The sequence below is a fragment of the Schistocerca piceifrons genome, chromosome 4 (genome assembly GCF_021461385.2).
Source record: "Schistocerca piceifrons isolate TAMUIC-IGC-003096 chromosome 4, iqSchPice1.1, whole genome shotgun sequence".
NCBI classification, from domain to species: Eukaryota; Metazoa; Arthropoda; class Insecta; order Orthoptera; family Acrididae; genus Schistocerca; species Schistocerca piceifrons.
Window position 1 is genome coordinate 385,918,176 of NC_060141.1, and position 16,497 is coordinate 385,934,672.

Sequence of the window (16,497 nt, forward strand, 5' to 3'; positions counted from 1 at the left end):
TTTAGCCATGTATGGAAGTGAAACATGGACGATAAATGGTTTGGACAAGAAGAGAATAGAAGCTTTCAAAATGTGGTGCTACAGAAGAATGCTGAATATTAGATGGGTAGATTACATAACCAATGAGAAGGTGTTGAATAGAATTGGAGAGAAGAGGAGTTTGTGGCACAAATTGACTAGAAGAAGGGATCAGTTGGTAGGACATGTTCTGAGGCATCAAGGAATCACCAATTTAGTATTTGAGGGCAGCATGGAGGGTAAAAATCGTAGAGGGAGACCAAGAGATGAATACACTAAGCAGATTCAGAAGGATGTAGGTTGCAGTAGGTACTGGGAGATGAAGAAGCTTGCACAGGATAGAGTAGCATGGAGAGCTGCATCAAACCAGTCTCAGGACTGAAGACCACAACAACAAAAGAAGGGGGTTTCTTGCTGTGGCACATCCTTTGAAGCTGGCTTCAGTCAGTCCCCTTTTTACTGTTGCAACAGATATTGTTGTCATGTTCATTTCTACTAATTCTGTACGAATTTGGGACACTGTTTTGAATCTATTTCTCTTACTGGTAATTCTGATATATTTATAACCACTTTCAGTTGTTTTATAAGGTTGTCCTGGTTGTGGTATATCCTTATTGCTACCTGTTGTCTTCTGGTGGTGAAGGGTGTATTGCACACCCCCTATAGACACACTACACTGTTTCACAATTTGGCGAATAGATAAACCTGCTTGGTTAAGTGCTACATTTGCAGCACATGTTTCTATGGATATATTCACTCGTGGAGCCATACTAGCAATGTGCACACTTCAATGTCACTAAGGAACTGACATGCAGGAACCACATGTTAAGTATCGTAGCAAAGCTTGCCCTTCGCTGTGGACATCACAGGTGCACCAAATGCGGCATCTGTCAGCAAATAGGTAAACAATCAGAGAGGTATATAACGTTTATGTACACAACATTGTTTGTTGGATACTATTGTATCTCAATGACCACAAACAAAAATCACGACATGTGTACAACTGTTGTACTATTCCTTTGCTCCCTCAACGTGTCAGGTATACCTGTCAACTATCGTGCCAAAAGTTAACTGTATTTACCGTGTAGTATTATTCACAGCCTTGCATAATTGATCAAATTGTTGTGTTATTAGCTGTTCCTTTCAAGTAGAAGTTTCATGTTATCTGTCACAGTTTTAAGGTAAAAAATATTACAAAATGAAAACCAACTGCCTAGTTTGATGCAAGAATGAGAACCAGTAACAGAAAAATTCTCTTGTTTGTTGATTGTTGCCCGAGTGACAGTACAAATTTATGAAATGAGCAGTTAAGAGTTCCTGTCAACAAATTGCAGCTCTTGGATTTGGGCATTAGCCGTACCTTCAAAACTTGTTATAGGAAAGCCATTATACAGAAGGTATTAAGTGATGGATGCTGGAAAAGATCCATCCTCCCTTAAAGGAACAATTTTAGATGCATTGCACCTTATTGCCAATGCATGGACAAATGTTAAGGGGTCCACTGACTCTGACTGCTTTTGAAAAGCGGATTCACTGAAGCAGAAAAAGTAAATTGATCTGACATACCAGATCAGAGTAATAATGATGACACCACAACTCTTTTTTCTTCTATGTGGTAAAAGTTGCAGTTGGATCATTCAGTGCAAGATTTCCTAGAAGTTGATAGCAATGTTGTCACTGTTGAAAGTATATATGTTGAACATATGGTTGACTTTCATATACAGGGAAATGGCGACAGTGCAGGAAGTGATACTGATAGTGGTGCTGACAGTTGGCTTCCTGCAACAGTGAAGGTAATAAAAAATATATTTCTTGTATTGGTGTCAATGTTTTCCATTGTGTTTACAACCTGGAAATCCATACCGAAAAAAATTGTGTGTTGTGGCAACAGACTGCTCCATAGCACAGCCCAAAGACTAGGTTAGATAGAAAGTGACAGTTTGGTTGTGAGTTGGTGAAGCCCCAATGAATGTAAATGTGAAATATAGGCTGAGAAGACAGACTGCAATGTAGCATGCACCAACCTCTACATTTGTGCATCATATTTAATCCCTTAATGCCTGAATAAATTTCTAGATGAAAGATAAAAATAAAAAATTGTGGCACTTTAGAGGTACCCATAACACTCAGGAGAATGCACCACTTGTCAGAAACGTTAGTAGCTTCAGGCAGAACCAGCAACTACCAGTACTGGTACTCGAAAACAGTTAATCTTCCGATTATTAGCACAGCATTGGTATGATGCAAATTTGCAACACTCTTAAGAGGTTAAAGCATTTTGTAAAATTTCACACACTTTTTGTTATAAAATATAAAAGGCTGTACACATTCAGGGTACTGTTAGCAGTTCCTTTGTTTCCCAAAATTTCTTCATTCACTGTAATCTGGCTGCTCGTTCTTCTTCAGATATGACATACTTCTTCTGTTCTGATGGTTTGAATGTCAGCTGTGTATATTTGTTCTTTAGAAGCAGTTTCTCTTCCCTGTGTTGAATTTGGTGCATGGTGATGTTCAATTCATCCAGATCACTTGGTACTTCTTTAAACCAGATGTTTTTGGTTTTACTGTTCCAGAAGTAGTTGGAAAGTTGCTTCAGGATTCTAGTATTTGGTAGGCGAGATATGTGGCCGAAAAATGCAATCCTTCTTTTCCGCATTATATCAATAATGGATTCACTTTCTTATACATTACTGAATTGGGCAAAAGTCTCCACTGCTGATTAACTTGATGTTTTTTACTGCAATTGTTCAGAATATTCTTCTACCAACTTTCTGCAATTTGTCAGTTGTTGCTTCCAGTTTAATGACAGAGGAGTAATGTGGAAATTTAGCATTTAGTGAGAGAGATCGTTTTTTGTAGGTTGGCCATGTGGTTCTCTGTGCTCGCTGTAGTTTTAATGTTCTACTATCTATTGATGCTCTTTCATTATCATCCAGGTAATAATCTCACCAAGATATTTAAACTTTTTTACTGCTTTAATTTTTTGACCACTATGGAGTATGATATGGGATGTGTCAACTGGGAAGCTGAGCATAATTTCTGTTTTCTCAAATGAAATTTTCAATCCAACCTTTCCCGCTAATCATTCTAGTTGTTCTATCTGAACCTTTGCTTCATCAATATTGTTTGCTAACAGCGCCAAATCATCTGCAAATGCAAGGCAGTTAAGTCGAATCTTTCTTCCAATCTTAACAGGTGGTGGGCATATCTTGTTCCATTCACACATGATTTTTTTCCAGCACACAACTGAACAATAACAGAGACAATCCATCGCCTTGTCGAAGGCCAGTATGAATCTCAAAACATTCAGAGAATTCATTTCTGAACATTACTCTAGCTTTGGTATTTCGAAGGGTGACTGCAACGAGGTGGACAAGTTTCTGATGTAAACCAGATTCTTTAAGAATTGACAGTAGATATTCATAATGGATACTATTGTATGCTTTTTTAAAATTGACAAAGGTGATCACTAGCTTCTTGTTCCTGACCCTTTGATGTTTCATTACCCATTTGAGACTAATAATTTGATCAGGACAGCTTCATCCTGGACAAAAACCTCCTTGATATTCGCCTAGTTCACCACCAAGCTGTTCACGAATTCTAAAATACAGAACCTTGGAAAAATTTTTATAAGTAATGTCCAGCAGGGATATACCCCTATAATTGTTTGGATCTTATCTATTTCCTTTTTTGTGTAGTGGATGGATTATTGCAACATTCCATTCCTCTGGTAACTTCCGAGTATTCCAAATGTCAGTAAGATGTTTGAGGAAGTCCAGAATAGTTTGTATATTTGCATATTTCCAATAATTTCGAAGTGAGATAATCGCTGCATTACATCATCAGGATGAGGTGGTATAACTCTTTCTAAATGTGTTTTGTTTCCTGGATAGGGGTCAAATTCCAAATGATGTTCAGGTTCCACACTATTTAGTAACTGTTTGAAATATTTAGCCAATATCGTTGAATTGCCATAAATGTTACGTGCTACCTTTCCGTTTGTATCCTTCATTCATACTATGTTCACATATCACGCAAAAGAGGTTGCTGCTGTATAACTTTTATAACTTAAAAAGTAATTTCCCACCTTTTACATTTTCCAACATTTTACACTATTTTTTTAAGTTCTCTTGAAAAGTGTAAAAGCTGGGTTTCACTAATATCTTCATTAACCCAAGTAACAATACAAATACAAGAAAATACCCCACACATTCACAGAGATATGAAGGATCGAAACAGAAGAACTCAGATTAGAAAGGTTGTAAGACTGTTCAGTTTGCACAAACAAAAAGAACAATGACAGAAATAAAAGATTGGTTCAGTAGTGGAATTAAAATTTAGTGTGAAAGAATATCAATGATAAGATTTGCTGATGACATTGCTATACTCAATGAACAGTATAATTACTACAAAATACGGAGTGAGTATAATGACTACAAAATACGGAGTGAGAGTAAATCCAAGAAATGTGAAAGTGATGAGAAGTAGCGGAAATGCGATTAGCAATAAACTTAACATTAAAATTGGAGTCCACAAAGTAGATGAAATGGAGGGATTCTGCTACTTTTGATGTAAAATAATGCATGCCGGACAAAGAGAGGAGGATATGAGAAGCAGACTTGTCTAGTCAATTGGGGCAGTCCTTACTAAAAGGTAGTCTACTTTTATCAAAAAATAGTCCTCACTTTGAGGAGGAAACATACTTATGGGGCAGAGAATTGCATGGAAATGAATCATTGACTGCGAGGAAACTGGAAAAGAAGACAACTGAAACATTTGAGTTGCGATGTTACAGAAGAGAGGACTGATAAGATAAAAAATGAGGTGGTTCTCCACAGAATCAGTGCAGAACAGAATATGTGCAAAACACTGTCTAGAAGAAGGAACAAGATAATAGGACATTTTTTATATGTCAGAGAATAACTTTTATAGTGTTAGAGGGAGCCACAGAGGGCAAAAAGAAAGAAGAGAGATTGGAATATAGCAGTCAAAAGCCTAGGATTTTTGGTATTAGTGTTACTCTGAATGAAGAGTTTGATCCAGGAGAGGAAACTGTGGTGGGCTGCATCAAACCAGTCAGAAGACTGATGACAAGAAGAATGAACTAAGGGAAACTGTGAAACCTTTACTAACAAATAACTCAAGGAGCATCAATTTTAAACATTAGACAAATAATCTACAAAAAGCTTCACTGGTCTGGCAACTCATAGTAACAAACATTTTGAACTTACGTATCTTTACATAGAAGGTAAGCATTCCATGAAACAACAGAAGAGCAGACAAATGGAGTTGCTTGGAGTATTTGTACCTTCTCCCCTCAGTTTATAGTGCTTCAGCTAGTACAAAATCCATTATACTAAGGATTAAATCACTATTTTACAAGCAAATTTAGTGCTTTTACCTTAGGATAGAATGTCAGCTACATATTGAGCATTCAGAGAAAAATATCAGATAAAAGACAGAGTGTATGACATGCTGAGATATGACAAATAAACTTCACTATAGTGTACCAAAGGCAAACCTTCACTATAGTGTACCAAAGGCAATAATGAAAAACAATTAAATAACAGAAATAAAGTGGCTTATCACTAAAAGTCAAGTTACACAGCAAATAGTCAGTAATAAATGTGAAACATATGACACACTTTCATAGAAATGTAGTAATATTCTTATATTCCATTCTGGATTTTCCATTGTTTGGCTTTCATAGAAATGTAATAAATGGACTGCACTTTTTTCTTTAATTTTTCTCCATCATATTCTCAGCTATGAAGCAAGTACAAGTTAAGCAAAGGCTAAAGAAAACGTGATTAGTTCAGTGTTAAATTCACAGCTTTCAAATTTTCATATAAGGCAGTCCATTATGTAAACTAAAAGTGAGTGCACAATCAGACCCAGAGGACGACATGATGTTGACATGCCACCATGTCATGCCATATGGCATCACTTGGATGTGGAACAGAGGTGCATGGTGTTAGAAGACCATTCCCCTAGCAACTATCAACTGTACACACCTTGGTGCCCTACTTCCCATTGAAGTAGCTCCTTAACTGGTACCAGGGGCCTGACTGCACCCTATTCCAGTCCTTTCACAAATGAGAAATCTCTGGCAGTATCAAAAATTGAACCCAAGTCTTCCTCACGGCAGTCAGCTATGGAGATGGACAGCGCCTTATGTAGTGTAGAAAATATTTTGTTGTTATTAATACATCTTTTTCTATTTTGTTACACAGAAATTCCTATTGGGGAACAATCTGATGTCTACAGCAAAACGAGGCATTGTGTACTGGAATGACATATCTTGTGCAAAGGTAAGCATGTTTGAAAATGCATATTAGAAATAATTTGCTAAACACATAAATAAGTGACCCATAAACAACGAAAAATTGAGCTGTCATACAGTATTTTTTCAAAAAAATTTGTTTTCTGAACATGGTAACATATGAACATTATCGCTGATGTCTAAAAGTTGGAAACAGCTGCATAGAACTTTTTTTTAATTTTATTAATTCAGTCCAGTATAAGACCACATGCCCATCTTCAGTAACACACTGTAAGTACCATTTCTGCATAAATATTCTCTAAAACAATACTACATAATTAAATCATAGCATACATAATTACATATATGGCAGTATATGTCTCATGCTATTAAGAACAAACAGGGCTAACCACACAAATGTCAGCAGAATAATTCATTCAACATATCAATACTGACAGTATGCTGTGAAGATAGCCATGTGGACTGATTCACTCCAACATAATAAAATTTTAAAAACAAATACTACGCCAGCAATTTCAATTATTAGTCATCAAAAGTGAACTTCTTGAGACATAATAAATACTTCCTTGTCTTAGACCATGTATGAAAACATTCTCATAGTAACAAAACATCTAACTGCTAGATTTGTCTTATTTAACATTTTTATTATGCATTATTTGTCACTCATAAATGAAAATAAGAATCACCCTCAGAATACAAAGATGTAAGTCTTTGGAATGCATCATGAAGAACATAATATTGTAAAAATGACTGTGACTCTGAAAGCAGAATACACTATGAAATCTGTCATCCAGAACACAGATAATAGGAAAAAATAGTTAGACTTGGTTAGAAAGCTGTAGGTTTTGATTTCAGTTGATTTGATTAATACGGGGAGGTAGCCCGCTGTTACATATATCAAAACTTAGTTTCTTTTGCACTTTTGCTCCCTATGATTCTATTGAACCCAACCAGTACCCTTAAAAAGTATTGTTGTTGTGGTCTTCAGTCCTGAGACTGGTTTGATGCAGCTCTCCATGCTACTCTATCCTGTGCAAGCTTTTTCATCTCCCAGTACCTACTGCAACCTACATCCTTCTGAATCTGCTTAGTGTATTCATCTCTTGGTCTCCCTCTACAATTTTTACCCTCCACGCTGCCCTCCAATACTAAATTGGTGATCCCTTGATGCCTCAAAACATGTCCTACCAACCGATCCCTTCTTCTGGTCAAGTTGTGCCACAAACTTCTCTTCTCCCCAATCCTATTCAATACTTCCTCATTAGTTATGTGATCTACCCATCTAATCTTCAGCATTCTTCTGTAGCACCACATTTCGAAAGCTTCTATTCTCTTCTTGTCCAAACTATTTATCGTCCACGTTTCACTTCCATACATGGCTACACTCCATACGAATACTTTCAGAAATGACTTCCTGACACTTAAATCAATACTGGATGTTAACAAATTTCTCTTCTTCAGAAATGCTTTCCTTGCCATTGCCAGCCTACATTTTATATCCTCTCTACTTCGACCATCATCAGTTATTTTGCTCCCCAAATAGCAAAACTTCTTTACTACTTTAAGTGCCTCATTTCCTAATCTAATTCCCTCAGCATCACCCGACTTAATTAGACTACATTCCATTATCCTTGTTTTGCTTTTGTTGATGTTCATCTTATATCCTCCTTTCAAGACACTGTCCATTCCATTCAACTGCTCTCCCAAGTCCTTTGCTGTCTCTGACAGAATTACAATGTCATCGGCGAACCTCAAAGTTTTTATTTCTTCTCCATGAATTTTAATACCTACTCCAAATTTTTCTTTTGTTTCCTTTACTGCTTGCTCAATATACAGATTGAACAACATCAGGGAGAGGCTACAACCCTGTCTTACTCCCTTCCCAACCACTGCTTCCCTTTCATGTCCCTCGACTCTTATAACTGCCATCTGGTTTCTGTACAAATTGTAAATAGCCTTTCACTCCCTGTATTTTACCCCTGCCACCTTTAGAATTTGAAAGAGAGTATTCCAGTCAACATTGTCAAAAGCTTTATCTAAGTCTACAAATGCTAGAAACGTAGGTTTGCCTTTCCTTAATCTTTCTTCTAAGATAAGTCGTAAGGTCAGTATTGCCTCACGTGTTCCAGTGTTTCTACGGAATCCAAACTGATCTTCCCTGAGGTTGGCTTCTACTAGTTTTTCCATTTGTCTGTAAAGAATTCGTGTTAGTATTTTGCAGCTGTGACTTATTAAGCTGATAGTTCGGTAATTTTCACATCTGTCAACACCTGCTTTCTTTGGGATTGAAATTACTATATTCTTCTTGAAGTCTGAGGGTATTTCGCCTGTTTCATACATCTTGCTCACCAGATGGTAGAGTTTTGTCAGAACTGGCTCTCCCACGGCTGTCAGTAGTTCCAATGGAATATTGTCTACCCCGGGGGCCTTGTTTCGACTCAGGTCTTTCAGTGCTCTGTCAAACTCTTCACGCAGTATCATATCTCCCATTTCATCTTCATCTACATCCTCTTCCATTTCCATAATATTGTCCTCAAGTACATCGCCCTTGTATAGACCCTCTATATACTCCTTCCACCTTTCTGCTTTCCCTTCTTTGCTTAGAACTGGGTTGCCATCTGAGCTCTTGATATTCATACAAGTGGTTCTCTTCTTTCCAAAGGTCTCTTTAATTTTCCTGTAGGCAGTATCTATCTTACCCCTAGTGAGACAAGCCTCTACATCCTTACATTTGTCCTCTAGCCATCCCTGCTTAGCCATTTTGCACTTCCTGTCGATCTCATTTTTGAGACGTTTGTATTCCTTTTTGCCTGCTTCTTTTACTGCATTTTTATATTTTCTCATTTCATCAATTAAATTCAATATTTCTTCTGTTACCCAAGAATTTCTATTAGCCCTCGCCTTTTTACCTACTTGATCGTCTGCTGCCTTCAGTACTTCATCCCTCAGAGCTACCCATTCTTCTTCTACTGTATTTCCTTCCCCCATTCCTGTCAATTGTTCCCTTGTGCTCTCCCTGAAACTCTCTACAACCTCTGGTTCTTTCAGTTTATCCAGGTCCCATCTCCTTAAATTCCCACCTTTTTGCAGTTTCTTCAGTTTCAATCTGCTGTTCATAACCAATAGATTGTGGTCAGAATCCACATCTGCCCCTGGAAATGTCTTACAATTTAAAACCTCGTTCCTAAATCTCTGTCTTACCATTATATAATCTATCTGATACCTTTTACTATCTCCAGGGTTCTTCCATGTATACAACCTTCTTTCATGATTCTTAAACCAAGTGTTAGTTATGATTATGTTGTGCTCTGTGCAAAATTCGACCAGACGGCTTCCTCTTTCATTTCTGTCCCCCAATCCATATTCACCTACTATGTTTCCTTCTCTCCCTTTTCCTACACTCGAATTCCAGTCACCCATGACTATTAAATTTTCGTCTCCCTTCACAATCTGAATAATTTCTTTTATTTCATCATACATTTCTTCAATTTCTTCGTCATCTGCAGAGCTAGTTGGCATATAAACTTTTACTACTGTAGTAGGCGTGGGCTTCGTATCTATCTTGGCCACAATAATGCGTTCACTATGCTGTTTGTAGTAGCTTACCCGCATTCCTATTTTCCTATTCATTATTAAACCTACTCCTGCATTACCCCTATTTGATTTTGTGTTTATAACCCTGTAGTCACCTGACCAGAAGTCTTGTTCCTCCTGCCACCAAACTTCACTAATTCCCACTATATCTAACTTCAACCTATCCATTTCCCTTTTTAAATTTTCTAACCTACCTGCCCGATTAAGGGATCTGACATTCCACGCTCCGATTCGTAGAACGCCAGTTTTCTTTCTCCTGATAACGACATTTCGCCATGTTTTTGTTTTTGGATTGTTGTCCAATGTTCTGCATGTTGCCTTCTGATCCAGCCACAAAGTTTTGATTTTACCATTGCCTTATTGATAATTAGGACAGGTTCCTGTCCAAAAAACGGAGTCATCACACATGTGCTCGCAACTCTTATCAGCTTTTTGTTGCCACTAATTCCTGCATGACTAGGGAACCACAGCAGGTTTACAGTGCCACTTTCCCCTAGTCTCCCAAGGGTTTCATAGAAATCCACAATGATCTTTGACCTCATTGCAGGGGCCGATCCACTGCTCCCTTCTTCCAATTGTTGGACTGAAAGGTTTATTGAAACAGCTGGAAGTTATTGTACAGTAAGTCAGCATTTACCCAATGATTCCTATATTCACCATGTTATGTTGGTGTGAGATTCTGGAGATCCTAAAGGAATCCAGTTATTTCCTGTTTTTAACCTGTATGCCCCTGCCGCAACATCCTTTGTAACCCAAAGGTGTATATGTCCAGTGTGATCTCCGTCCCAGCAGGGGGTGTTCTGGCTAGCAGGCCAAGCTCTGCACCTTGCCAAGCTTCTTAGCACTACTTTCTGTTCTTCTTTATTCCATAACACTGTAGCCCCATAAAATACAGTGCTGTATATCCAGTACAACTCCTGGGGCTCAGACCTCAGTTTTTACCACCGGCCCTTCTAGTACTCATAACAGTACTGTTTGCCTTGAAATATATACTCTTCATATGAGGAGTCCATGGTAGTTTCACAGCCAGAGTTACCCCTAGATACTTTATTAGCCCCTCTAATGACAGAGTTTCATCAAAGACCTTGACATCCCAGTATGTGTCCTCAGTATGCTTCCTTGTAATTGTATTATAACAGTTTTCTTGGGACTGAACCTTAGGTCCTGTTTTCTGCACCAGTTTTCCACAATATGTAGTGCACATTGCGCCATTGTTCACATATACATTGTTCTACTAGCAAATTTGCCAAAAATTTCTGTAACTAAATCATCAGCATATCCTTGGCAAAAATAGCTTCTAGTATTTAACTGTTCGAGTTCATTCACCACTAGGTTCCACAGTAGGGGGGGGGGGGGGGGGGGGGGGGGCAAAACTCCCCTTATAGACACCCCATTGTGGTGTTGATTGCCATTTTCTCATCCATCATGATGGTTCCTTCCTTTATTTTACCTAGCTTGGTCTTAATCCACTTGTATATGGTGGTCCCACTGCCGTGCTCTCCTGCAGTTCTAACAGTGGATTTGTAGGTCATACTGCTAAAATCCCACTCAATATCCAGAAAGGTGCAGAGAGCTTTTTCCTGACAGTGTAGAACTAGCTACAGGTTTTACTTTTAATTCCTCTCTTTTTAAAGAAAAGATTATATCTTTAACCACAGGTGTATGATAACATGGGTTCATAGTTATAGTTTGTTAATTTTTTTTATGTTCCAGACTACTAGAAGCATGCAGTCATGGAGTTTCACTAATGGGACACTGGGAAATCGACAAGAAAAACATCTAGTGCAGCAAAAGTAGTCTCAGAAGAGGAGTGTCAGTCACAGCAAGCAGTGCACATGGTAATTATTTACTCCAACAGGGCAATGCCTCAATGTATGAGCACAATTTTTAACTTTCAGTGATGCAAAATCTAAACTGGGGCCAGCAATGGTGTGTCAAACAGTATGTGAGCCTGATGTGTGGGCCAAAGCTCAGCCTGTCTCTGCTTTGTTCAGTGCTTCTTGGAAGTATCTGGTACAGTGCGACATTTCATTTAGTATAGTGGTATACTGGTATGGCTTTTTCTGTTGGCACAACTAACTTCAGTTCCGGAGAATCAGGGTGTCATCACTGTTTACACTTTGCTGTTTGTTGATGATATGAAGGACATCCACAGTTCTAGTGGCTGTTTGCACAAAAAGTGGCAATCTAGTTATCTATTACCATAACCCTTTAAGAGTGAATGGGAATGATAGAAGAGTGGGATGAGAACTTTTAATATCTATTATACAGTCACGTAATCGATGGGTACTGCAAATCTGCTACAGAATGACATTGCAGTACCATGCAGAAAGAATTTAAAGATTTAGTTGACAATGAAAGAGCAAAAAATTACAATGCTCAAAAGACGGCATTCATTGTTCTGTACATCAAGAAGCATTTTGTGCTCAATTTGCACGCATGGAGCAGGTGATGAAATTGTTGGTACCAATAGTAAAATTTCTGAAATTGCACACATTATTCCACATGGCTTGCAACAGTTTTGATGGAACTGAATGAAGAGTATGGAGACTTCATATATTACTGCAAGTACATTGGTTAAGTCAAAGGGTATGCCTGGAACAATTTTTTTATTTAAAACCTGATATAGTTGAATTTATGAAGGAAAAAGAAGTGCAGGAATGAAAATTAAAACTTCCAGAATGGATTGCAGACTTCACATTTAAAGTGGACTTGACTACACACTGCCCACTGTAAGACACAGCAAGGTGTGAAACAATTTACTTCTGGTTTGATTGGGATGCACACAAAAAGAAACTTGCATTGTAGAAGGGGCAAATTGTGACAATTCCCTCACTGACTTTAAAGAAAATGTGAGGTCTGAAGAATTAATTGTAGCCTATAAAGAATTACAAGGATAGTTTTCTAAACACTTTGAATATAATGCCAATCTCACATTTGTTTTTGAGCTGTTTTCAAGACTGTTTGCCATTGCAGTTGAAAGTGCCCCTGTGCATGGGCACATGTAACTGTTGATCTGCAATGTAATTCACATTTTAAAGACAAATTCTTTTAAATTACAAACAATGGAAAATCCAGGATAGAATGTACCAATATTATGAAAAGGATAGTTGTTACCCACTTTATAGCATAGATGCTGAGTTGCAGAAAGGCACAACAAAAAGACTGTCAGAAAGATAGCTTTTGGCCAACAAGGCCTTTGTTGTGCCTTTCTGCAACTCTGCATCTCTGCTATATGGCGAGTAGCAACTATCCTTTTCATAATATTGTTACATTCATCTTACATTACAACTGTCCAGGATGTCTACATTGTTTTCCTCAGGGAGAGTTTCCCAATACCCATAATGAGGTTGCAAAAGTTCTACAATATTTCAATCAACATATGTGTGCAAAAGATCTTTTCTCAATAATGAAAATAAATTTGTCACCATTATGTGACAACCCGAGTGTGAAAATCTGTGATACTGTCTGCATCTGTCTGTATGCTGACAGTTTGTACCAGGAAAAAATTATGTCTTCAGATTGCCAAAAATAATTAAATCGTACTGAAACTTTGTTTTGCTTGTGATCTATGTAGTTGATAAATGTGAAATATGAAATCAATTCGTATGCAGTGTGGCTGCATTACCATCTAAATATGGTACATTTGCAGTTTCCCCCCTCTTCCTCTCCTCCCACTTAGGCAGAATAAGGTGGTGGTGGGAGCTGTGTGCAGCCAGGATGAGCACTATGGCATTCAAGCCAGGGCACGGTTTGTGAGCCAAATTCTTGGCTGCCTCTGATCTAAGTAAAAATGCTGTGTTGAAAGCTATTCTTAAAATCACAGCCACATATCATTTTCCAATACACAAACATCATCACAGTCTAATTCAGGAATTATCTGATGAATAATAAGGACTAATGAATACTGAAATCAATGCTGAAATGTTTGCTCTTTTATGAGGTTAGAGAGAAGCAACAGAGAAAGGGGAAAAAGTAAAGACAGCTGGGGAAATGAAGAACGCACAAGTTGAATGTAAGATCAAGAGCCACACAGGGGCAAAGAGAGGAATAAGCTAGACTGATTAAACTTGCGACATATTTCCATTCTGTGACTGTCAAATAGGTACTAAACTTTAAGATAGTAACAAAACAGAAAACATGTACAGAAAACAATTGAAACATACCTCTGGAAAACATTAACTGATCAAAAAAATGGGTCTAAAATTGAGAAACATGAGACAAGAAAAGGACTAAGGGACTACAAGATGGTTAAGTACAGGAAAACACACTGAGGCAAATTAAAGGGCAGCACACTACTTGTCAATTGGGAAGATTCCATATTTATGTGAATTGTTATAAGAATGAGAGTGAGTCCTATAAGGGCCTGACAAAAACGCTATTGATTACTGCTACATTGCATAATATATTACGCAGCAGCAAGTGGCTGTATTGTTGGTCCTAATCATCAGGCAGTGCTGATAAGATCTTGTGAATAGTTATATGGGAACTGTGAAAGTCTATATCAATGATTTCCCTTCCAGTATATCTCATGATGGCCATTATCACACTTCCCAACTATATGATAGAAACAGAAGCCAGTGGATTTAGAAGTTTCCATTCTATGTCATTTTATTTCTTCTTATTTACAGTTGTGGGCCTCACTCTACTGGCTAGAGGAGAAGCTACATCACCATCAGCAGGATGCAAACTGTGACGTTGTGGTGCCAACATTTCATGTGTTACATGGCTTTGAAAAAGCTTATTTCTTGTATAAAGAATAGCATTTGATGTTACACATTCATTTTGTGTGAGATATGACCAAACATTACTGGAATTTTCTAAAATGCAGATTGTTATCTTAGTACATCAATTGTAGTTGTATATAATACCGGTTTCTTATTAAAGAGAGATAAAGCTTTGAAGAAATTTTACACTGAGATATCTGGTTGTAGAATTTGGCAGTGAACAACTGCAAAAGTAACTATATTCAGAAAAGCATACCGTCACTGCTGAAGTGCCATTCAACACTCTTATTCAGTCTCAGTCCATGAAATTGTGACATAAAGCAATAAAGTTCTGCCTACTGGTCAACCATTCTATGGCGGTGTATTCATGAATCTTAGTGCGGAGCAGTGACATTAAACAATGGTTCAGTTTCATATATGAATGTTCCTGCAACAGCTGTGATCACAAGTTGTGGGCACATGTCATGACCTTTCTAGCTTTTGTCTAGCTTTGTCCACCACACGACTTGAGAATCTCATGACAAACGGCCATATAAGATTTTGCCCAACTTTTTTAAAACGGTGAGCTTAGTCACCATTTCTGAATGTCACGTGCAGAATTTACAGCAGATTCTCAGAACTGCTAAGGATTTTTCTTCAGCTGGAGTGCTAGAATTGAGTACATCAGAACAACTGAGGAACTACTTAATGGAGAAGCTAATTGTAACAGCTGGGAGATTTAGATGCTGGCAATAAGCCTCTCCTGATTTTGCCATCCTGGAAGTGTTTCTTCTTGCAAGTCAATTACCTGTAAGATAAGAGCTGCAAGGAATTTAGTTCACAGTTCATCCGGCACTATAAGATAAAACAGGAAAATAGGAGAATATTACAAACTTTCTTAGTGAATCATATTGGAAAAGATTTTTAATTTGTATTATGAATCTGGATAATTTTTGGTCATATCTCATAAACTGTTTCCAAGCCATAAGGCATGTGTTATAGGATGCCACATTTTAATAGACTGCTTCAGCACTGCAACTTCAGGCTCATAAAGTACAGTGCTGAAGAAAAATTGTAAATATGTAATTTTTTTATTTGTTGACTTATAAACATAATTATTTTGATAATCACCATTTCACAATGTAAGTGTACAGTTAAATGTAAATGATCATTTCATGTAACATTGAATATATAGTGCAAAAATTATTAGGTGCCAGCTTACAAACTATGCACATTTTATATTGTGTTATTCTCAAATATGTAATGCTGTCTCCTATAAAACTGTATCATTCTGCTGAAAAAAATGAAAAATACAAATCAACCACAAGATCCTTGATATTTTCTTGACTTTTATCACCTGCTTCATATTTCTTAGATATTACATAGAGTGAATTTTCAGTACACTGATTATTTCCTAGATCCTTTCAATTTCTCACTGTAAAATGTACAAAGGCATTTAATACCTAACTATTTATGTGATCACCAGTATGCAGGGTGACGCAGCTAAAATAAGGGACCATAAATATCTCCATCATGAGTAAATATTTTGAGGTGTGGTTTACACTAAGCTATAGGAGACACTATGGTGAATGTCCGGATGTATGCAAGTAATTTTTAATGTTAACAATTGCCAAATTATGAAAGTGGCTTTGTTTATTTCAAGTGTCACTATCAAGAAATACAGCAGACATGCATGTTTTGTATATTTTTATTTTATGCAAGGACACATTTCAGGCTTTCATCCATTCAGCTTGCATAACATATTTAGATCTTCTTCAGTATAATGATTTTCTTGCACACATTTTGTGCCACAGCTGCCTTCTGTGCTTCAATTAGAGGCACTTTTACTGCCTTTGGTATGAACATAAAGGGGAGGACAGGAGCCACTAATTACAG

The 16,497-nt window shown here is 37.4% G+C and overlaps 1 protein-coding gene across 1 annotated transcript in view; it reads left to right on the plus strand.

Moving 5' to 3' along the window:
• The window catches only part of LOC124795142 (centlein-like), a 551,801-nt gene extending 535,871 nt beyond the window's left edge, over positions 1–15,930 (plus strand). Inside the window, exons 16-18 of the mRNA XM_047259020.1 lie at positions 6,252–6,329; positions 11,609–11,733; positions 14,527–15,930. Coding sequence (XP_047114976.1) covers positions 6,252–6,329; positions 11,609–11,692 — 162 coding nt within the window. The 3' untranslated portion in view covers positions 11,693–11,733; positions 14,527–15,930. The remainder of the gene's footprint in view (positions 1–6,251; positions 6,330–11,608; positions 11,734–14,526) is intronic.
• Positions 15,931–16,497: the final 567 nt, after the last annotated feature.